The 23,045-nt window shown below is 38.2% G+C and overlaps 1 protein-coding gene across 1 annotated transcript in view; it reads left to right on the top strand.

The window, feature by feature from the left end:
- Window positions 1-23,045, top strand: part of LOC100341431 (probable C-mannosyltransferase DPY19L2) — a 94,039-nt gene that overhangs the window by 5,676 nt on the left and 65,318 nt on the right. Inside the window, 7 exon segments of the mRNA XM_008261630.4 lie at window positions 336-360; window positions 1,383-1,470; window positions 2,527-2,664; window positions 9,792-9,912; window positions 12,147-12,240; window positions 18,712-18,769; window positions 20,786-20,877. Coding sequence (XP_008259852.2) covers window positions 336-360; window positions 1,383-1,470; window positions 2,527-2,664; window positions 9,792-9,912; window positions 12,147-12,240; window positions 18,712-18,769; window positions 20,786-20,877 — 616 coding nt within the window.

Genomic DNA, 23,045 nt, shown 5'->3' with positions numbered 1-23,045 from the left:
AGCATAGCATATTCACTTCTTTAAAAAATCTTGTGTAAAGGAATAGAGAAGGAGACGAGAGAAGAAGACATTGAAGAATCATGGAAAGGGCAGAGTCACCCATAATTTGATCCTTTTACACGTTACCTAGTGGGATGCATAAACCTTTCCAGCCTTTGTGTAAATGTCCAGTGGCCCCAGCAGAGGTCAACACAGTTCATAACTTGCCCTGCTGCTGTTTTCCAGGCCTCCTGCTTTGTGTGCGCTCTCTAAGCAACTGCATTTGAAGTACTTGTTTTAAAGGTATTTTATAGTAAAGCAGGTTTTAATGACTTTTTTAAAAATTCTTTTTCCAGCTGCCTTTGTGGGACTTCTACACTGGTAAGATTTACTTTCAGTTTGAAATAGACAGTTGTAGTAAAAATTGCCATCACTGTTTGCATATAGTAAAACTTGTAGCTGTGTGCACAGAACCTCCCAATGTGCCTGAGCTTGTATTTTATAAACCTCATAGTGAAGCAGCATTTACTAAATAGATGCATTAGGGGAGTATTGAGTTACACACTAAAATATTTTTGATTTACCAAAGAATTCACCACTGTATTTCTTTATATATCTAGATTTTCTGGTGGTTTTTGTCTGTTGGTTTCATCTAAAACACTTCCCATTTTATAGTAACTATGTGTTGTTACTCATGTAAGTTTAGAGGTAAAGTTTTAGTAACAACCACCCATAGGATTTAATGATTTTTGAGCCTTTCAGTGTGCAGATGTACGTACCTTATTTTGAACAAGATATCTGTAAAAATTGTAGGTAAAATTTTAATATTTTTCCTCTGGAGTATTTCCATTTCTACCTGAGCTCAGGGATTCTAAATCTTGGGCGGTAGAGGGTCTGCTCCATGTTCTGCTGGGACAGTGCTGCTGTGACCATCAAGTCTACAGGGGGTTTTGATGTTAGAAGTAGGGCTGCCATGAAACTCGGCCCTTTAAAATATAGTGTAGTTATCAAAAAAGTGCTTTAATTTGAAGTAACTTTAAAATTATATTCTGAGTGCTTTTCAATACTTACAGAGGTATTTCCCAAATATAATTAGAATCTTTTGTTCTGTTCTGATGTAGAGCCCAAGGGTGGGAGGAAGAGTGGAGAGATCCAGGGATTTGGGATGTACAATTAAGTTTAAGAACCAGTGACTGAGGAATTTCAAATGTGTGCTGTGCTTGGTTGCGAATACCTAAAAATATAAAAATGACTAAGCAGATTTTAAAATTACCTTAATATGTATTAAAAAATTGATTTTCCTTTTAGTGGTCTCCTTATTTTGCTTATCTGTAACTTAGTTATTTTAGTACTAGTTTTGAAAGCTATACTTTTTATAATATGGTCTTTCATTTTTTCCCTAGGATACATTTAGTAACTCTTTTTGAAAATGACCGTCATTTTTCTCACCTCTCATCTTTGGAACGAGAGATGACTTTTCGCACTGAAATGGTTAAGTTCTTTCTTCTAAAGAATTAATTCGTGGTCTAATAATACTAAGACTATAAGATAGAGATTTATTCAGAACTTAAATAAATTTTTGGTGAATGACACTGTTTCTACTTTTCCATTTATGAGTTTACCTGTTCTAGGGCACTTGAATTACTCCTTTTTGATTTTCCTCTCTATTGCCCTGTAAAACTTTGAAGAATGTCATTTGAATACTTTAAAGGTATCATTTCCCCCAAAAGGATATAAACTGTTACTAAAATACATAGTGTGGCAATGGCAGGTGTAGATTTGGTGACGGACTGATCCCTGGATTCAGACAGCAACCCTGTGCTTTGTCGTATGAAGACTAGTCAGTCATCTCTCTGACTAGTAATCTTGTTTGTTAAGCAGAAATAATGCTAACTCAGGGCATTAGTGACAATGAAATGAGATGGTGAATGGGAGCACACAGTATGGTACTTGGGACAAAAGCAATAGCTGTTATTAATAAAAACTTACATTTCCCTAAACTAGGGCTTTTTGCATGTTAGATAATCCTTTCATTGTTGAATTATCTTATTGTTCTCCCAAGCAGAAAGGAAAGTGCTTATATGAATTCATATTTTGCTTATCAAAACTGTGAGAAAATAGCTTTTCAGACATCAGCTAAACTCTTCAGTTTAGTATCTACTAGTGTTGCCTGATCTATCCAAAAACAAAGTAGTTGGCTGAGGCAGGAAGGAGTAGAATTGAAAATTATTTTTAATTTTTTTTATTCTGGAAGAGTGTATTATAAACAATGTGATTCTTTATTTGCTTTTAGATCTTTAAGGGAAAGCAGAAAATGGTTGAGGAAAGCAGCATGATTCTTAAGTTTCCTTGATTTTCACTACAGAACACTTTGCAGGCCTAATGGCACTGTTCTCTGTGCTGGAATGACACCGCAACATAACGCCCTTTCCAGTACCCTGCAGTTGTGAGCCTCAGAAGCAGGCATTATAAAAATATTATAAAAGTATTATAAAAATACTTTCAGGTTTTACTTATATTGACTATAATCTGTGCCTTTTTTAAAAGGGACTTTATTATTCCTACTTCAAGACCATCATTGAAGCCCCTTCCTTTTTGGAAGGACTGTGGATGATTATGAATGATAGACTTACTGAATATCCCCTTGTGATCAATACAGTGAAGCGCTTCCACCTTTACCCAGAGGTGAGTACTGTTTTGAGACAAATACTGTTTGCAGAGTGATTCTTCTTATATAAAAGTAGTAGGCATGATGATGGTGCAAAGAAAGAAGGGAGTCAGGTTTACCGATTGGTCCTTGAAAGAGTGTCAGAAGTTCTCGTAGAACTGAGACCTCAGGAGTTGTACACACAGGAACTCAGCAAATAAATCTTGGTGTGGAAGTAATGACAGGGTGAGTGGAAGAGAGTAGTGGGAGCCAACAAGTGTTCTGAATTGGGATGGTCTATGAGCTTGAAACATGCCGGAAAGCATGGTGAAAGTGATGAGCGGACCAGTGGCCTTGGAGTTCCATTTAGAAAGCAAGATTTATTTAGTCACATAGCCAGAAATCCATGACTATCTTCCAGTGCTTAGGCTAAAAAATGTGGTTTTTATAGTAGTCTACAGAATCTAGAAATGAAAACAACAGCCAAAGAATTTAATAAACTCAATCTGTGAACTTGAGATAAATGCTAAATTAGACATCATGGTAAACACTACTTTTGAGTTTCAAAACCCAGAGGATTAGTTTAAAGTTACTTCATCATTTTACTCTTTAAAAATTATTATTCTTTTGAGTTTGAATTTTTTAAATTATAGAAACTTAGAGAATAATATTCAAATGTGTGTGATCAACCTTGTAGAAGAAAGAAATGCTAAAATTTCATAATTTTTGCTGTAGATGTTTCTAAATAATTTCAACATTGTAAGTATAGTTAAAGTCACTTTTGTTCTGCTTTTCAGTAGAGTTTGCTCCTTTCCCCTTCATACAACTATTGTTAATGTAAATATGATGTATATATTCATCCAGTCTCATCCAAGTCAAGGATGGTTTGTGTATTTTGTTTTTGAACTCCACATAAATATTCTCGTACTAAATGTGTCATTATAAATTTTCCTCAACATTTTTGAACTCTGTGTATGTGTACATATGTACACATAAACATCTTTAATTTTAACCATTGTATGAATCCCAAGATGTATACATTCCTTATTTATGGCTTATTAGTTCCAATTTTCCATTACAAACAGTTCTAGAATGTACATTCTTTTGTGTACGTTCTGTGTGCAAGATTTTTTCTAGGCTGCGTACCTGGAAGTGGGACTGCTGTGTTACAGAGCACGTGCTTTGTCAGCTTACCAGATGTTGACAATGGCTTCTGAAGTAAATGCTGCAATCCACACAATTGTGTTGGTGAATCCACTTTCTCTCGTGTCCTTATTATGTTTTGAATTATTCAGCCTTAGGATTCCTGCTCTTTTAAGCGCTATGATATGCTTCTTGTAATTTGTGCTTTCCTCTTTATTTGTGGGTTGAGCATATTTTCGTGTGTAATAGAGACTTGGATTTGTTCTATCAATATCCTGAAGAAATCCTTGTCACCTATTTGGTGGTAGTTTTTTTCATTGGTTTGTTGGCATAATTAATATATTTTGTATAGTACTCCTTAATGACACATGCTGAACATACTTTCACTCTGGCTTCTTTCTGTCTTTAATCAGCTTTGTTGGGGTATAACTTACATGTAATAAAAGTGTGTTCATTTTTCGTGCACGGTTCTTTGAGTTTTGACAAATGTATGAAATTATATAGCCATTCCTGCAACTTAGTTATAAAACATTTTTATAATGCCAGAGCATTTCTGTGTGCTCTTTTGTGGTAACTGTCTTTTCCCCACTGAATTGCCTTGGCGTGTTTGTTGGAAATTAGGTAAGGATTAGTTTCTGGATTCTGTTCATATGTATGTCTCTATGTATGCCAGTAATGCGCTGTCTTAATAGTAAATCTTGAAAGAAGGTTTTTCTCCAACTCTGTTTTTCCCTTTCAGGATCACATTTCTATATAAAGAGCCAGCTTTTGAATTTCTTCACAAAATCTTGCTGGGATGAGGGTTCATTCAGTGTAGTATTTGTGAACGAATGAAGCTGTGCTGATTTCTTTGTGGCACATACAAGGTAGTCAATAGATAGAACCCGAACACAACCAAAATTAGGTTTTTCCGCATCCTCACCTGCAGTTGGTGATGCCATTATTTCTGTGAGTGTGCAGTGACATCTCACTGAGGTTTCAGTGTGCAGCTCCCTGATGATTGCTGATATTGAGCATCTCTCATACTTATTTGCCATCTGTATACACTCTGCATGGACTGTATCTTCATGTCTTTTGTTCATTGTCTTTGTGGATTGTTACTTTAATGTTGCATCTTATTGTGTTCTTTATATATTCTGGATACTAGCTCTTTGTCAGATATGTGCTCTGCAGATATGTCCTCCCAGTCTGTAGTTTGCCTTTCATCTCTTAAGCAGGGTCTTTTGTGTGCAACATTTTATGAACTCAAATTTGTAAAATTCCACCCCTCCCCCCCGAGTAGATCATGCTTTTGTTTAAGTTCTAGCCGTAGATGCTAAATACTTTTTTCCTGTATTTTTTCTAAGTGTTTGAGTTTGGTGTTCTACGTGGAATTCTGTAATCCATTTTGGGTTAATTTTAGGTCAAGGTTCTTTTTGTTTCTCTGTCTGTGGATGTCCAGTTGGTCCAGTACTATTTGTTGAAAATGCTGTCTTCGTTTCACTGAATTGCTTTTGTGTTTTTGTCACACATGTCAGCTGGACCCCATGGACTAAGCACCTCTTTAAGTCCCTACCTATTAATAACATCAACATTTGCCATGAGGTTTCAACCTGCATCAGAGGGGATGCATTCAGACTACAGCAGTGCTGTTAAAGTTTCTGTTTCGCCTTCCTCGTTACCATTCCATCTGAGAAAATGGAGCAAAAAGAAAGAGAAAGCCCAGGAAACCTGGAACTGTGTTGTTATTTGGGTCCTGTCTACCATATCTTCACCCTCCAGAATCTTCTTCTGCTTGAATTATACATAAGTCAGAGGGTTTTTAGTTATTCTTATGGAAAAGTACACGTACTCCATCTTCCCAAAAGCAGATGTTTGTGTTACATAAATGTTGTTCTTTCACTCTCATTCAGTTCAAAGTATTTTCCATTTTCTTTTTTTTTAAGATTTATTTATTATTTTAAAGAGTTACACAGAGAGAGAAGGAGAGGCAGAGAGAGACACAGAGAGAGGTCTTCTATCTGCTGGTTCACTCCCCAATTGGCTGCAACAGCTGGAGCTGCGTAGATCCAAAGCCAGGAGCCAGGAGCTTCTTCTGAGTCTCCCACTTGGGTGCAGGGGCTCAAGGACTTGGGCCATCTTCTACTGCTTTCCCAGGCCACAGCAGAGAGCTGGATCAGTAGTGGAGCAGCCAGGATTCAAACCGGCACCCATATGGGATGCCGCAGGCACCACAGGCAGTGGCTTTATCGGCTACGCCACAGCACCGGCCCCTCCATTTTCTTATAAGAGTTCTTGTTTGACCCATTGGCTCGAGTATTTGTAGGTTCCCAGTATCTATTTCTGCTTTGATGTCTGTAAGGTTTGTATGTGATTTATGATAGTAACAGCTGCCCAGTGCAGACCTGCCTAGGATAAATAACTTGGCTCAGTTGAAAGTACAGGCAACAAGGAGTTCTCTTCAATCTTACTTTCACAAGGAATAGATACAAAAATAGATACAAAATTGAGAAGATCTAGATTTGTCGTCAACCCTGTATAGTATTACAGTGCTGAATTGTATACTCATACTGTTTGTGTTCACAAGGAGGTTAATTTATCATCTAAAGCTAAAAATGCAAGTTTAAAACAATATTTTGAAAAAGGTAACGCATGTAATGCTTATTGTATGGGAGCGCTTTATGTGCAAGTACTAACCTCCCCTCTCTCTTCAAGGGGCTCTTACTGAACTCTGGGGAGATGAGGTAATTGAGCTTCAGAGGCTCACGGATTGCTGGGGGCCGCAGAGACCATCACTTGCAGAGTCAGGATTTGGCTCAGTTCTGGCTTCAGAACCGTGCTTTTCTTGCTGTGTCCTGCTCATCCCAGACACAGGGATGATTCTAGATTTAGCAAGCGTATTTGATGTGCTAGCTCTTGGTATACACAAATGTTAGCAGAATATCAATTTTTTCAAGTGGAGTGACAAAATGGTTAATCTGTACTTTCTTAATGTGAAAAGATGCTTATGATGTTATTTAGTGATACATACCACATTAACATCCATAATAGAATCTCATTACATAATATTGAATAATTCTAGCTCCATATTTTAAGTACCTAGGGAGATGAGGGGAAGGATGATTAACAAAATATTAAAAGTGGTTAAGTTTAGGTTTTTCTTTTCAATTCCTTATGATTTTTCCCAATGATTTCACATTTTTTTTTTTTTTTTTTTTTTTGACAGGCAGAGTGGATAGAGAGAGAGACAGAGAGAAAGGTCTTCCTTTTGCCGTTGGTTCACCCTCCAATGGCCGCCGCGGCCGGCGCGCCGCGGCCGGTGCACCGCGCTGATCCGATGGCAGGAGCCAGGAGCCAGGTGCTTCTCCTGGTCTCCCATGGGGTGCAGGGCCCAAGCACCTGGGCCATCCTCCACTGCACTCCCTGGCCACAGCAGAGGGCTGGCCTGGAAGAGGGGCAACCGGGACAGAATCCGGCGCCCCGACCGGGACTAGAACCCGGTGTGCCGGCGCCGCTAGGCGGAGGATTAGCCTAGTGAGCCGCGGCGCCGGCCCTGATTTCACATTATTTTTAAAAGATTTGTTTATTTGTTTGAAAGACAGAGATACAGAGAGAGAGAAGAAGAGATAGAGAGAGAGAATTGATCTTCTATGTACTGGTTCACTCCCCAAATGGCTACAACAGCCAGGGCTAGGCCAGGTGGAAGCCAGGAGCCAGGAGCTTCTTCCAGGTGTCCCACATGGGTGTAGGGGCCCAAGGACTTGGGCCATTCTCTGCTTCTCTCCCATTTGCTTAGGCAGGGATTTGGATCGGAAGTGGAACAGCCAGGACTTGAACACAATGCCCATGTGGGATGCTGGTGCTGCAGGCCATGGCTGTAACCTGCTGTGCCACAGCACCAGCCCAAATTCACATTATTTTTATAAATAGTTGTTTTGAAGAAACTTTCCCACTTGTGAACATCTTGGGTTTTTTTGGTAGTCTTAGAATTTTAAGAAGTGGATTATACATTGGGAAGAATTTGTTAATTAAATCTGCTCATTCAAGGTTTTATTGGGCACAGGAGCTATTATGCATTCCATTCTAGCTTTTTAAAATGATTTATTTTATGAAGAAATAAATTCAGGGAGTGGCATGTGGCATAATGGGAAAAGCTGCAGCCTGCACTGCTGGCAATCCATATGGGCACTGGTTCCTGTCCCAGCTACTCCACTTCTGACCCAGCTTCCTGCTAATAGCCTGGGAAAAGCAGTGGCAGATGGCCCAAGTTTTTGGGTCCCTGCCACCAATGTTGGAGGTGAAACTCCTGGGTCCTGGCTTCGACCTGGCCCAGTGCTGGCCATTGCAGCAGTCAGGGGCATGATCCAGCAAATGGAAGATCTATCCCTCCCTCTTCCCCTCTGTCCTCACTGTAACTCTGCCTTTCAAATAATTTTTTAAAAAACTGTATTTGCCAACATTTTTTTAAAAAAGAAAGAAATTCAGGGATCTAAATGAAATGTTATGGAATATTTCTGTAAGTCCATATTTTTCTGTTAATCACTTTCTCATATGTTTATATTTGATTTTATAGTTACTATTATTTATATTAGAGCTTATTATATATAATATGTATGTGACTTGTACACTATAAATACATATGCTTTTTAAACATATAGTATACTTATTCTTAGAGTTAAGTATAAGAATATCAGAAAGTTTGTGGGAAAATGAATTAAATGATAAGTGTAGGGGCTGATGTTGTGGCATAGCAGACTAAGCTTCTAATTGGAATGCCCACATCCCACATCAGAGTACCTGTTTAAGTCCCAGCTACTCTCTGGCTCTGATTCAGCATCCTGCTAATGCAACTGGGAAGCAGCAGATAGTGGCTCAAGTGTTTGGGTTCCTGCCACCCATGTGGGAGACCGAAGTGGTCTTCTTGCTTCCTGGATTCAGCCTGGCCTACTTCTGGCTATTGTGAGCATTTGGGGAGTGAACCAACCAGTGGGTAGAAGCTATCTTTCTGTCTCTCTGCTTTTCAAATAAATCAATGTTTTAAAAAAGTTTACTTTGCTGTAAAAATATTATTAAATGCATGCATAGTTTTTACATGATCCCTATTTTCATGAACTTTTGGAAGACCTTAATATTCATAGATTTTAAAATTTTTTGCACCAAAATAAGGTTATCTTTAATTCTACTTCCTATGAACTTTTTGAGGCATCTTTGTATTATATATTTAATACATTTTATATTGATTTTGTTTATTTGAGAGGCAGAGAGAGGGGGAGAGAGAGAGAATGCTCCTGTCATCTGGTTCACTCTGGGCCAGACTTGAAGCCAGGAGCCAGGAACTAAATTCGAGTGTCCCATGTGGGCAGCTTGGAATCAACTACAGCAGCCCTTAGGTGTCCCTTAGCAGGAAACTGGGACCAGGGACCAGGGCCAGTGCTGGTTTTAAATCTTGGTAGTCCAACATGGGCTGTGGGTATCCCAGACAACGTCTTAATTGCTAGGCCAAATACCTGCCCCAATATATAATTTTAAAAATGATTATTCAGTAAATAAAAATAAACTTGTTAAAAGTTTATGATGTCAGCCGGCGCCGTGGCTCAACAGGCTAATCCTCCACCTTGCGGCGCCGGCACACCGGGTTCTAGTCCCGGTTGGGGCGCCGGATTCTGTCCCGGTTGCCCCTCTTCCAGGCCAGCTCTCTGCTATGGCCAGGGAGTGCAGTGGAGGATGGCCCAGGTGCTTGGGCCCTGCACCCCATGGGAGACCAGGAAAAGCACCTGGCTCCTGGCTCCTGCCATCGGATCAGCGCGGTGCACCGGCCGCAGCGGCGGCCATTGGAGGGTGAACCAACGGCAAAGGAAGACCTTTCTCTCTCTGTCTCTCTCTCTCACTGTCCACTCTGCCTGTCAAAAAAAAAAAAAAAAAAAAAAAAAAAAAGTTTATGATGTCAAAGGTGATCATGATAAAATGACATTTTGGTAAAATTGTTACTGTGAAGAGAATATATTTTCTTCCCTTATCTCTTTTTGTTTTTATCTTTTTGTAGGTAATCTTAGCTTTCTGGTATCGCACATTCATGGGAATAATGAATTTGTTTGGGCTAGAAGCTAAGACCTGCTGGAATGTCACCAGGATAGAACCTCTTAATGAAGTTCAAAGCTGTGAAGGCATGTGTCCTCTTAAAATCCTGCTGTGTTAATCATTAGGGTTTTCATAAACATTGGGTGGCAAAATGGTTAATTTTTTTTCTTTGAGATACCCTAGAACTGAATGTATTTGTTTTAAGGTAGTTTAGTTGGAAGACTATGGACTTACTAGCTTGAGTGTAAATTTAGAATTAGTTTAAGTATTAATATAACTCAGTGTAAGGTAATCAAGTAGAAGTCAGTTTTCCATTTCAGAAGAGGAGATGCAATAAAACGTTTTTGGGGTAACCTTATTAAACTCGTATTAAGCAGTCCAATGGAATAGTCAATTTATTGATTTAGTTCTGCATCCATATTTGCAAATCAGATATATGACATAGATTGATTTAGAAATAATGCTTTTTTTATATGCTCCCTGTCCATACGTAGTTTTACTCAGTCACTTTCTATAAATCTTCATTGGTGTCTTTGTCACAGAACCATGCTGGGATCGTCTGACAGATTCCAGGACATGTAATGTTTATTTCTATTTGTGTTTGCAACTGAGCCCTTTTCTACTCCTAATACGATGCTGTTACTTGAGACCCTGGTGGAAAGCCTCACACATCTCTTCGGATAACATTTTCATGACTATTTTTTCTATTTCTTCAAAACCTCCATGACATGATTATTTACTATATTTTATACATATATTTTTATGGGCTTGTTTATAGTAACATTCAGCTAAAGCGAGCTATAGTATTAACTATAAACACTGAGGCTATGTTTCCCTTACATTCCCACTGATGCTCTCAGTTGATCTTCATAACATTTAAAATAGCACTGGGAAGAGGGCGTTTGAGGGGGCAATGATGCTTTTTTGGTGAAAATTAAAGGAGTGAAGAAAATGTAATGAGAAGATGGAGATTCTGTAATGACTCGGTCTGAAAGGAGGATAGAACACCCAACCTGCACATAGACAGATAAGATATTTGTGAAGTTCCCAGTGAGTCGGGGGGCCTCCGCTGCATGGAGCGGGCACTAAGAGGGCTGTTGACGGTTTACAGCAGTGAGGACAGAAGTGTGGTCAGTGAGGCCAAGTAGGAGGCTGTTGTACTCTCTGCAGACAGTTGCAGGAAAGATAACTGGGGAGTGCCTGCATTGGAGACGGGGGATTTTGGAAGTGAAATGGACAAGACTTGGTAACTGGTTAATGGAAGGAAAAGGAGGGTGAAGAATCCTGTAACAGTGCTTGGTCTCTGACTTCACTGAGTCCTTTTGAAAGGTAAGCACATTTGGAAAGCAGCAGGTTTGAAATGCCGCATCTCACCTGTATGTATGAGTTTGGCGTTCCTGAGAGACCTCAATGTGAAAATGTCAAGTGGCTACCTGGGTACATAAGGAAAAAGAATAAAGTTCTGGGCTGAGTATAGACTTGGAGTCATCTTTATATAGGTAATTGGAGCTATGGAAGTGGAAGAATTTCCTTCTGGAGAATACGTGTCCTGAGAAAAAAGAACATTAGTTGGTCCAGTATTGAAGAGGGGTAGATAAAACAGAAGAAGTTATTGGGACAGATTGAATGTGTTTGTCAGAGACGTAGAAGGAATCAGAAAGGCCACATTTCAGCTCTTGGCTTAAACCAATTAGAGCCAAATAACTTTTGCAAGTTACTTAAGTTTTCTACCTTCTGTTTTTCAACCATAAAAAAGTATTTTCTTATAAACTAATTCATATATTTGTTTTGAAAATTATGTGAGATGATGATTATAAAGCACATAGTAAGTGCTACACACAAGCAAATAATCTTAAATACTGGAATGCATGTATTACCATTTTACCATGCATACTAATGAACAGAAATAGCTGTCTCGTTTCATGTAAACTAAAGCTGCTCCTTGAGGTTAGGGACTCTATCTTACTCATTCTGGAGCCTCGCAGAAAAGAAACACGTGGTGACTTTTCTCTGGGAATTCAGTAAGTACCTGCAGATAGCAGTATCACCTAAATTAACATGAAGCTCCAACAATCATTACAGTACTATAGTACTTCATGAGGGAAAGTGTTGAGTAACCTTTATAAAGTGTAAGATATAAAAGTGACTAAGCAATATCTCATATGGGGGTGGCAATGTTGTATTAAAGAGAGCAGTGTGGAAAGTAAATGCTTTCAGCAAGTTCATAAACTCTTGATTACAAAACACAGAGTTAATTATTATGCCCAGTTGCTTTATAGTCATGTATATTAAATACTGAATAATCTGTGTCTTTTCAAAGGATTGGGAGATCCTGCTTGCTTTTACGTTGCTGTAATTTTTATTTTAAATGGACTAATGATGGGATTGTTCTTCTTGTATGGTGCATACTTGAGGTAAGACTAACAAATTAAAAAATCTTTTAATGAGTTTATAAAGACTGGCTAATATGTATTGGTTAAATGATGTTAATTAATAGGGAAATTTGTAACTTTAGTTGATTTTTCAGAAGGTTAACTGACGTCATGCAACCAGAAACTGGAGATGTCACTGAGATAATGTGGTAAAGCCCTTCTTTTTATCCTTGTGGGTTTTTTTTTTTTTTTAAATGAAGACTTCTAAACAGAGGTTTTTATTGAAAATACCTCTGGTTCATGTGTAAGATTGTTAAAATGTCAGAAGGGATCCTTGGTTGGCATTAGTAGGATAGTCTGCTTTTATTCTCTATAAATATGAAATTGAGAAAACAGTAAAAGAAGCTGTATATCATTTGAGACAGTTTGTTAGCCTAATTTTCTTGATACCAGTGTCACAACTTTGGAGTAGCAGTGTGCCCATCTGAGATAATACATTTAAATGATTTATGGCAATTGTGTATTTGGCTCTTGCTCTTCATTTCTTCTTGGGATAGCTGTAAGAGCTAACTTTGCCAATGGGAAATAAAACAAAGTCAGCTTTGGTTTCACCTAGGCAAACATTTGCCATTCTCACAAAAAAGATTCAGCTGCCACTTCTCTGTTTCTTCCTTATTTTTGCTAGGGTGTGATACCCAGATTGGTAGCATTTGTCTAAGGACAATCAAAGTACTGGAGTTATCTGGCCTAACATTCTTGTGTTGCTGAACCTATGCCAGCAGACACTTACCTTTCATTTTTTTTCTTTTTTTAAATTTTAATCAATTAATTTATTTATATAACAGATAGAGTTAGAGAGAGAGACAGAGTGAATGGTCTTCCTTCCGTTGGTTCACCCCCAAAACGGCCGCCAAGGCCGGCGCTTTGCCAATCCGAAGCCAGGAGCCAGGTGCTTCTTCCTGGTCTCCCATGCGGGCACAGGAGCCCGAGCACTTTGGCCATCCCCCACTGCCCTCCCGGGCCACAGCAGAGAGCTGGACTGAAGAGGAGCAACCAGGACTAGAACCCAGCGCCTATATGGGATGCCGGCGCCACAGGTGGAGGATTAACCAAGTGAGCCACGGCACTGGCCCCCATTTTTTTTTCTTGAATGTTAAACATCCATATCATTTAAGCTGCTTTTGTCAGTTTTTTTTCCCCTTTCTTTCCTATCTGAATCATCAACTTTATTTCAGCATAATTCTTTTCTAAAAAAAGATATATTTATTTATTTGAAAGTCATAGTTACATAAAGAAGAGGCAGAGAGAGGTCTTCCATCTGCTGATTCACTCCCTAGTTGGTTGCAATGGCTAGAGCTACACCAGTCCAAAGCCAGGAGCCAGGAGCTTCTTCCAGGTCTTCCCATGCAGGTGCAGGGGTCCAAGGACTTGGGCCATCTTCTGTTGCTTTCCAAGACCATAGAGAGCTGGATCGGAAGTGGAGCAGCCAGGTCTTGAACCAGCACCCATATGGGATGCCAGCACTGCAGGTGGCGACTTAACCCACTATGCCACAGCTGTGGCCCCTTCAGCATAATTCTTTAACTGCATGGTATTTAAAGTTTAAAACATAGATTTAATTTTTCAACAAGTATTTATTGAGTTTTCATTTTGTGTGATATATATATATATATTTTTTTTAGGGAGTTTTCAGTATTGGAAGATTAACATAGAATCAGTGAAAACTAAAGAAATATTTAGCACTGGAGTAGGGATGCTGTCAAGCATAGTAAATTAAAAACTAGAAATAGGATAGAAAAATTTGGGGAAAAGTGAATGTTTTTAAAATATTGCATTGTGTATGTAAAAATGATCAATAAAAGTTTTGAAATAATACAAAATTTATCTTATTACTGGTTGTAAAAATTAATACATGAAAATTATAAATTCTATACCCTAGTATCAAACAGAAAATGAAATTTTAAAAGGATGCTATGGGGGCTGGTGCTGTGGTACAGCAGGTTAATGCCCTGGCCTGAAGCGCCAGCATCCTGTGTGGGCACCAGTTCTAGTCTCGGCTGCTCCTCTTCCAATCCAGCTCTCTGCTGTGGCCTGGGATAGCAGTGGGCAGTGACCCAAGTCCTTGGGCCCCTGCACCTGCATGGAAGACCCAGGGGAAGCTCCGGATCGGCGCAGCTCCGGCCATTGCGGCCATCTGGGGAGTGAGCCACCAGATGGAGGACCCCTCTCTCTCTCTCTCTGCCTCTCCTCTCTCTGTGTAATTCTGACTTTCGAATAGATAGATAAATCATAAAAAAAAAAAAAAAAAAGGATGCTATGTAGACTAGCATTAAAAGCATGAAGTTTCTAAGAATTAATCTAACGAAAAGAATACATGACTTCTGTTATTGTTAAACCTTATTGAAATGCATTTGAGAAAATCTAAAAAAATTAAAAATCATGTTCTTGAATTGAAACACCTGATTTTTACAAAATGATAGTTTATCACTAAATCTATTTATAGATTCTATGCTGTACTAATCGAAACCCAATATATTTTTGTTGGAGTTTATAAACTGATATTATAGTTATTCAGAAATACAAAGTACCAGATGTAATTGAGACATTCTTGAAAAAGGTAAGAGGACTTGCTGTAGTAATTGTTGCTCTGTTGTAAAGCTCATGTCAGCAAGACAGTTTACTGTTGCTACTGGGACCAACAAATAGATCACTAGAAAGAGAAGAGCCCAGAAGTAGAAATGTGCATATAAAGATTAATGTATGACAGTAGATTTTGTAGATCAATGGATAGGTTCCTCAGTTCATAGCACAAATAATTGAGAGATTATGTGGAACAAAGACAAATTGGAACTAGTAGATTAAAGCTAAACTACTAAAAACAAAATTATAAAATGATTAGCTTATGATACAGGAGAATATCATCAGTAACTTGGAATATGAAAGACTTTCTTAAGATATAATAAGTTCAACCATGAAGAAAAAAGCTGATAAATGTGATGAAAAGACCCAAGTCTCTCAAGATACTATAGAATAAAAAAATTAGCTAGAAATTGGGAGATTATATTTGAAAAACATAACCATGTAAGATCTGAAAATTCCATTTATACTTTGTCATAATACTGAAAAATGTTTTTTCAAATGCCTCTTGTGAACAGAAGCATTGTTGTAGGTGCCAGGAATAAAAAAAACCAATATTTATGCTAGTGGAGTTTATAATCAGGTGGAAAGACAAAGGGAACAGATAACCTAATAGATTCACGTTGATAAATATTAACACACATTTCTCAGAACTCCATGGCAGATAAATGTGTGTAAAGTTAGCCATCACTATTACCAGGAAGACACAAATTCAAACTACGGTGATATACTATTTCACATCTAATAGACTGATAAAGAGATTTTCATCCAACCACGGGTGGACGTATTTAATTAGTACAGCTATTTTGGAGATCAGTGTGCATTATCTAGTGAATTTGAACATGTAGATAGCTTATATTGCAATAACTCCAATTTAAGGTATATATTCCTATTTAAGTTTTTATACATGTATACCGGGAAATATGTGTATGAATTTAGCAGCATTATTTATAATGGCTCCAAACAGGAACTAACTAAAATGTTCATTCACAGATATGAATATGTCTTGGTTTATGAGCATGGTACAGATGTTTTTTGCAGTAATCATCTAACAAAAAGCATATTTTATACAGTGTTGACTATTTCATGTACAAAAATGAGCATTTTCATAGACATGGGATACATAAATAATATTCAGATATCACTGGCAGTGTGTACATGGTATAATATGGGTTGTCTCATGATCACATGTCTGACTCGGCATCATGAAAGAGTACTGTACTGCATGTTTCTAGTCAAAGGAAAGATCACAGCTGAAAATTCAAAGTATAGTTTCTATGGAATGTATGTCACTTTACAACCTAGGACAATCAAAAATTATAGTTGAACCATCTGTACAGATCATAAGTCAGTAACCATCTGTTTAATAATGAGGGCAAATGTCACAAATACACACACTTCAATGTGAAGGAATTTTTAAAAAAATTTATTTGAAAGGCATAGATAAAGAGAAAGAAGGAAGGAGAGGGAGAGTGGGTTTCCATCTGCTGGTTCACTCCCCAAATGGCCTCAATAGCCAGGGCTGGACCCATCTGAAACCAGGAGCCAGGAATTGCTTCTGGGTCTCCCACGTGGTTGCAGGGGTCTATGCACTTGGGCCTTTTCTGCTGCTTTCCCACATTAGCAGGGAGCTGGGTCAGAAATGAACTTAAACTAGTGCCTATCTGGGAGGCTGGCACTACAAGCAGAGGCTTAATCTTCTGTCCATAGCACCGCCCTGTGAAGAATTCTTTCAAATAGAATTTGAATGAATGAAGTCAAGTACAAAATAAAAAGCTGCTTAATTCCACTTTTCTGTAAAATTTAAAAGCAGTTGAAGGTAAATGGTGGTTTGTATATGTGAGATTTGCAGACTCATATCAAGATAGTGGCTTTCTGGGGGGAGGGGACCAGTGGCAAGTGGGGACTGAAGATGCGATCATTTTGTGTTCACTTTTGTGATTGTTCTACAAACTAGAACATTTACGTACTTTTTTGTATACTATAAAGAATTAAATACAAAATTTATTATAGTGTTTTAAGGAAAAAGGATTACGTGAAGTTGTCTTGGGACGCCTAAAATGTTCTAATTTTAAAAATAGTTTGTTATTCTTTTTAGTTTTTAATATAGGATGTTACATAACAATGACTAAAACTCTTTAAAATTAGTATTTTTTCTTTGGAATGGCTACCCAAGAGGTGTTGTTCTATCTGAATTAGTTACATGGTTCTAGAATTTCAAATACACTGTTAGGTTCCAATCAAAATATATTTAGACAAGGATATATATTTAGACAAGGCCATAAGCAAAGTGAAGTTCTCACTTCCCTTCAGAGAAAAGTGAATCATCCTCCCTTGATGGTGGGAGAGGGAGGAGGAAGTGGGGTGAGAATGGGGATGGGAGGGCAGGTATGGTGGGAAGAATTGCTATAGTCCTAAAGTTGTACTTATGAAACTTGTACTCAATAAATAAAAGGTTTCTGCACCCGCATAGGAGACCAGGGGAAGCACCTGGCTCCTTGCTTCGGATCAGCGTGGTGCGCCGGCCACAGCAGCCATTGGAGGGTGAACCAACGGAAAAGGAAGACCTTCCTCTCTGTCTCTCTCTCACTGTCCACTCTGCCTGTCAAAAAAATTAAAAAAAAAAAAATTAAAATAAAAAAAAGTTTCTTTGGAAAAAAATGGATATGTAGATGTAACCAAGCTTCTCACACCATCCTTCTTTCAATTTCGTTTCTTCTTTTTTGAAGTGCATCTTTTGAATTTCTTTAGTTAAAATCTGCTAATGGTAAATCATTTCTCATTAGCTTTCTTCTGCTTGGTGGTTTTATTTATTTATTTGTTTATTTTGACAAGCAGAGTGGACAGTGAGAGAGAGACAGAGAGAAAGGTCTTCCTTTGCCGTTGGTTCACCCTCCAATGGCTGCCGTGGCCAGCGCACCGCGCTGATCCGAAGGCAGGAGCCAGGTGCTTCTCCTGGTCTCCCATGGGGTGCAGGGCCCAAGCACTTGGGCCATCCTTCACTGCACTCCCTGGCCACAGCAGAGAGCGGGCCTGGAAGAGGGGCAACCGGGACAGAATCCAGCGCCCCAACTGGGACTAGAACACGGTGTGCCGGCACCGCAAGGCGGAGGATTAGCCTATTGAGCCACGGCGCCGGCTTGGTTGTTTTTTTTTTTTTTTTTTTTTTTTTAAACTCATTTCTGTAATACTGAGCGTCTTCCCATTGTGAATATGGGGGTACAGCGGTGAATGAGCCAGATGAAGAATCTGTCCACAGGGTGCTGTGAACGTGGTGACGATGGAGGTGGGACATGAAAAGAGTGTGCAGGGAAATGTGGGCAATTCAGAATATTCAAAGGATGTGATACAAACACTGAAATGCTAGCCCATTTGGTAAGTTAGCTCATGTCTGCATCTATGTACTTTATTTAGGAAATATTTTAAACATGATAAATCATAAAACAGGTGGTTACTGACTTATGATCTGTACAGATGGTTCAACTATAATTTTTGATTGTACTATGTTGTAAAGTGACATACATTCCATAGAAACTATACTTCGAATTTTCAATTGTGATCTTTCCTTTGACTAGAAACATGCAGTACAGTACTCTTTCATGATGCCGAGTCAGACATGTGATCATGAGACAACCCATATTATACCGTGTACACATTGCCAGTGATATCTGAATATCATTGGTATTTTATATGTACACATATATATATTTGTTCATTTAAGATTACAGAACTAGATGGTACTGTTGACATTTTTATTAATATACAGTTTAGTACTAATATGTTTTAAATATGGAAAACTGATTATAAAATCTGAGATAATTTTGTGGAAAACTCACATTTTGCATGAATTATGATTGTATACTTTTTCTTTAACAGTGGGACTCAGCTAGGAGGTCTAATTACAGTAATGTGCTACTTTTTCAACCATGGAGAGGTTAGTTATATAGAAGATAATTTTTAGAAAATAGAAGAGGCTGTAAAGGAACAAGGAAATACATTAATCAGAACAATATGTAGATGCATACTTTATGACTGCAACATTTTAAAACCTCATATATTGATATTTTACTTTAAAATCTTAAAGCACTAGAATTTAAAGCATGAAATATCTTGCATGGTTTTTAATGAACATTTACATATATGTATTCTGTAAAATAAAAGGAAGTATTGTGCTTGCTGAGTTCAGACCTTTATATACATGATCTCGTGCAGTCCTACAAACTTTCTGGAGATGGGTGCTAAGGTAGCCATGTAAGTTATGACGCTGGAATTTAGAGAGTTGAGATTACTTATCCAGGTTTCCACACTCACTATGTGAAGAAGCCGTGTTTCTCATTTTGTACCTATATGGCTCTAAAACTTTGTTTTTGAATATATATTGAAGTTTTGAAACTTTGGACTAAGAGCACTTAATGTGAAATCTGCTTTCTTATCTGATTTTTAGGTATATAATACAGTATGATTAACACAGTGTTACACAGCAGATTTCTGGAACACATTCATCCTGCAAAATAAAAACCTGCCCCTTCGCTAGGATGGAAGGGCTGCTGGGGCCTGGCAGCGTGCCTGCAGTTAAGGCACGGCCGCTGTGCTGGTGCTGCCTTTTCAGTAGTAGAGAATGCGCAATTCAAAATAGAAATTAACTTAACTTTCATCCAAGGGGTCATGCTCTACGTAAAACGAGTTCGTAGACTTGACTTAGAACACGTTAGATTCATTCAATACAATATTGAGTATGTACTGTGTGCTAGATTTCTGTTAGAATCTGAGAACATGGCAGTGAAATGAGAGGATAAAAGAATGCGACTGCCAGCTTTTGGCAGCAAGAATGTAATACTGTGGCACAAATTCTATAGGATGGAAGACACTGTTATTAGGGTAATTTTACACTTGATCTTAGCCGAAAGGCCGAGAAGCAGTATTAGGTTAATTTTTACAACTATACATAAAATACCTTAAACTATTATTTTAACTTAAGAAAACAAATGAGTTTTCATTCACAAATGTATATTAATACATTAATGCATATTAATATACAAATGTGTGTTAATACTCTTTATATTAACAAATAGAGGGTCTTTGAATATGCCAATTAGTGGTATGAGTTGTCTGTGTTATGCATTTCATAATTTATCTTCCAACATTTACAATTTTGATTTGGAAGAGGAGCAACAACTTTTAGGACTCATAAAATCCTAACAGTTTGTATTCTTTCTAGAATTTCAGAAATGAAACTTTCACAACACTTGGACCCATGTGTTAGACACAGTTTTAAAGTCTATATGAAAATTAGTGAATACTTTCATTACATTATCAGTTAGTGATTCTTGAATACTTTGTTAGTAAAATTTATTTTCAAAAGTGTAGCTCACAAATCCAGTGGCAATCTTTATTTATTTATTTACCCACTTACGGTAAACTCTCTCAGTGTTTGTTTATGTCCTAGGTGATGTTTATTTAGGTATTTTTGTGGTGAGCTTACATCCTATCACTCTGGGATGCTAGGGCCAAACCTGCTGGCCTGGAATATGGATCTGGTTTGTCAGTTTTCAAAATCCCTAGATCATATTATTTGCCCTAGGATTTCCTTGTGCTTGATCTGATTTCTGAAGAGCATCAAAAAGTTCGTGGAAAATGTATATTATGAAAAAAATGTATGAATAGGCCTCTTTTTTTGCATCAAAACAAACCTGTCTTTTAATTCATTTTGTTCTATGAACTTTCTGAAGATTCTCATATCTTTCATTTCTCTCTAGCCTTGGTACTTAATTGTGCTCAATCTAATGGCCATTTGCATTAAGAAAACTTTGAAAATGGATAAGCTATGCCAGGCATCCCGAAATAGGGCCCAATAAGTCTAAAATTAAAAATATTAAAACTCCCCCTAGTTTTGACCTTAATACTTGTTGTAAAGGAACAGGATGTGAAATGAGCATTTTACTGATTTCAGGCTACCCGTGTGATGTGGACGCCTCCTCTGCGTGAGAGTTTTTCATATCCATTCCTTGTACTTCAGATGTGGATTTTAACCATGATTCTCAGGTAATTTAAATTTATAAAATAACATTAAATATATTTTTTAAAGATATTATTTATTTATTTGAGAGGCAGAGTTACAGACAGTGAGTAGGAGAGACACAGAGAAAGGTCTTCCATCCACTGGTTCACTCCCCAAATAGCTGCAATGTCCACAGCTGCACCGATCTGAAGTGAGGAGCCAGGAGCTTCTCCTGGATCTCCCATGTGAGTGCAGGGGCCCAAGGGCTTGGGCCATCTCCCACTGCTTTGCCAGGCCACAACAGAGAGCTGGATCAGAAGAGGAGCAGTCGGGACTAGAACCGGCTCCCATATGGGATGCCGGCAGTATAGGCGGAGGATTAACCTACTGTGCCACAGTGCCAGCCCCAAAATTGAATATTTTTGCAATGTATTTACGTTTGTTAAAATATGCTTCAACCTACTAATTACCAAATGCTTTCTTTTAAAAGTTATTTTAAGATTTATTTGTTAATTGTTTGAAAAGCAGAGTTACAGAGAGGAGGAGGAAGAGAGAGAGAGAGAGATTGATCAATCGATCTTCCATCTGCTGGTTCAATCTCCAAATGGCCCCAGTGGTTGGGGCTGGGCCAGGCTGAAGCTAGGAGCTCAGACCTTCTTCCAGGTCTCCCATGTGGTTGCAGGGGCCCAAACACTTGGGTTCTTTTCCTCTGTTTTCCCAGGCGCATTAGCAGGGAACTGGATTAGAAGTGGAGCAGCTGGGTCTTGATCTGGCACCCATATGGGATACCTGCTTAACCTGCTACACCACAACACTGGCCCCTAAAAATTATTTTAAAAATGGAGTTAAGAGTTAAGACAATAATCTAAAATTACTGTGTAAAAGTTGCTTTACATTTAAAACTCTGGGCTACAAGCTTTATATAGCTACATTATGTTTTAACAGATCAAAATATACATGTTCATATATGGTTTAGAAAGATTGGAAGATTTTTTTAGATAGTTTCTTTTTTTCTTCAAAGGTTATGTACTCTCATTGTTTTCCAGTCTGTAGTTTTGATAGAACTTTAACATGTGCTCTGTGAGAAACATACCCTGTGTGCAGATGAACTTGGGAAATACTGGGTTAATAGTTAAGGATTAACTATATTTATATATTTATGAGACTTTTCTAAAAACCTTGTGTTTCTAGCAGCTCAGCCTGTTTCATCTGAGCTGTATTTCTTTGACACATATTTTTTGTTGGAATTAAGTTTATAAGCATTTCAGAAATTTGAGAGACTCAAGAAACAACAAAAACAATTCGGTAGAATTGCATAAACTTTATCATAGAAACAAATTTCAGAGACACTAAGTGAGATGTTTCTCTGAGATAATGATCACTCCAAGCCTTAATTCACTTACTAATTTGTGATGGATTATACTTTATATAAAATCATTTGTGTGTATTTATTCTTTCTTGAAGCTAAATTTGTGAGCCATACATACACTCACACAAATGTCTAGGTACGTGCTTCTGTGTATTTAAAAGCACTGGCGGAAATAGGGACCATGCAGCATTCATCTCTTTGACCAAGGCGTTCATGTGCTGGATGTGAATGGAGGTAAACAGTGGTATACGAGGGGTGGCTACGACCTCGAGAAGGGTCTTACTGTCTGTCCAGCAAGTATATTTGGAGGTAGAATTTGGATTTGGAAATCTGCTCCCTCCCTAGACTTCTTGCCTTTACATGTTGCCACCTCTCAAAGATCATGGTGAGGGAGTCTGCTCTTCCTTTGCCGTCACTCCTCAGTTAAATTTTTAGGAAAGTAAGTTATTTTTCATTTTTTAAAATGTTTTGAATTGATAATATTCTGGCCAAACAGGGATTTCATGGAATGAAATGTCTTGATTAGAAAATTCTCTGGTATTGCATAATGGACATTAAAATTTCAGCATAAAATAGTTCAGCTTTGTTCCAGGGTTATATTTCAATTTGTTGTATCACATTCTTTCCCTCAATTTTTTCCATAGTTGTATCTTGTAGAAAGCTGTAGCTGGGGCTGGTGCTGTGGTGCAGTAGGTTAATCCTCCGCCTGCAGCGTTGGCATCCCAGCTGCTCCTCTTCCAATCCAGCTCTCTGCTATGGCCTAGGAAAGCAGTAGAAGATGGCCCAAGTCCTTGGGTCCCTGCACCCATGTAGGAGACCAGGAAGAAGCTCCTGGCTCCTGGC

The sequence above is a fragment of the Oryctolagus cuniculus genome, chromosome 16 (assembly GCF_964237555.1).
Source record: "Oryctolagus cuniculus chromosome 16, mOryCun1.1, whole genome shotgun sequence".
Taxonomy (NCBI): domain Eukaryota; kingdom Metazoa; phylum Chordata; class Mammalia; order Lagomorpha; family Leporidae; genus Oryctolagus; species Oryctolagus cuniculus.
This window is presented reverse-complemented; position numbering and strand designations above follow the sequence as displayed.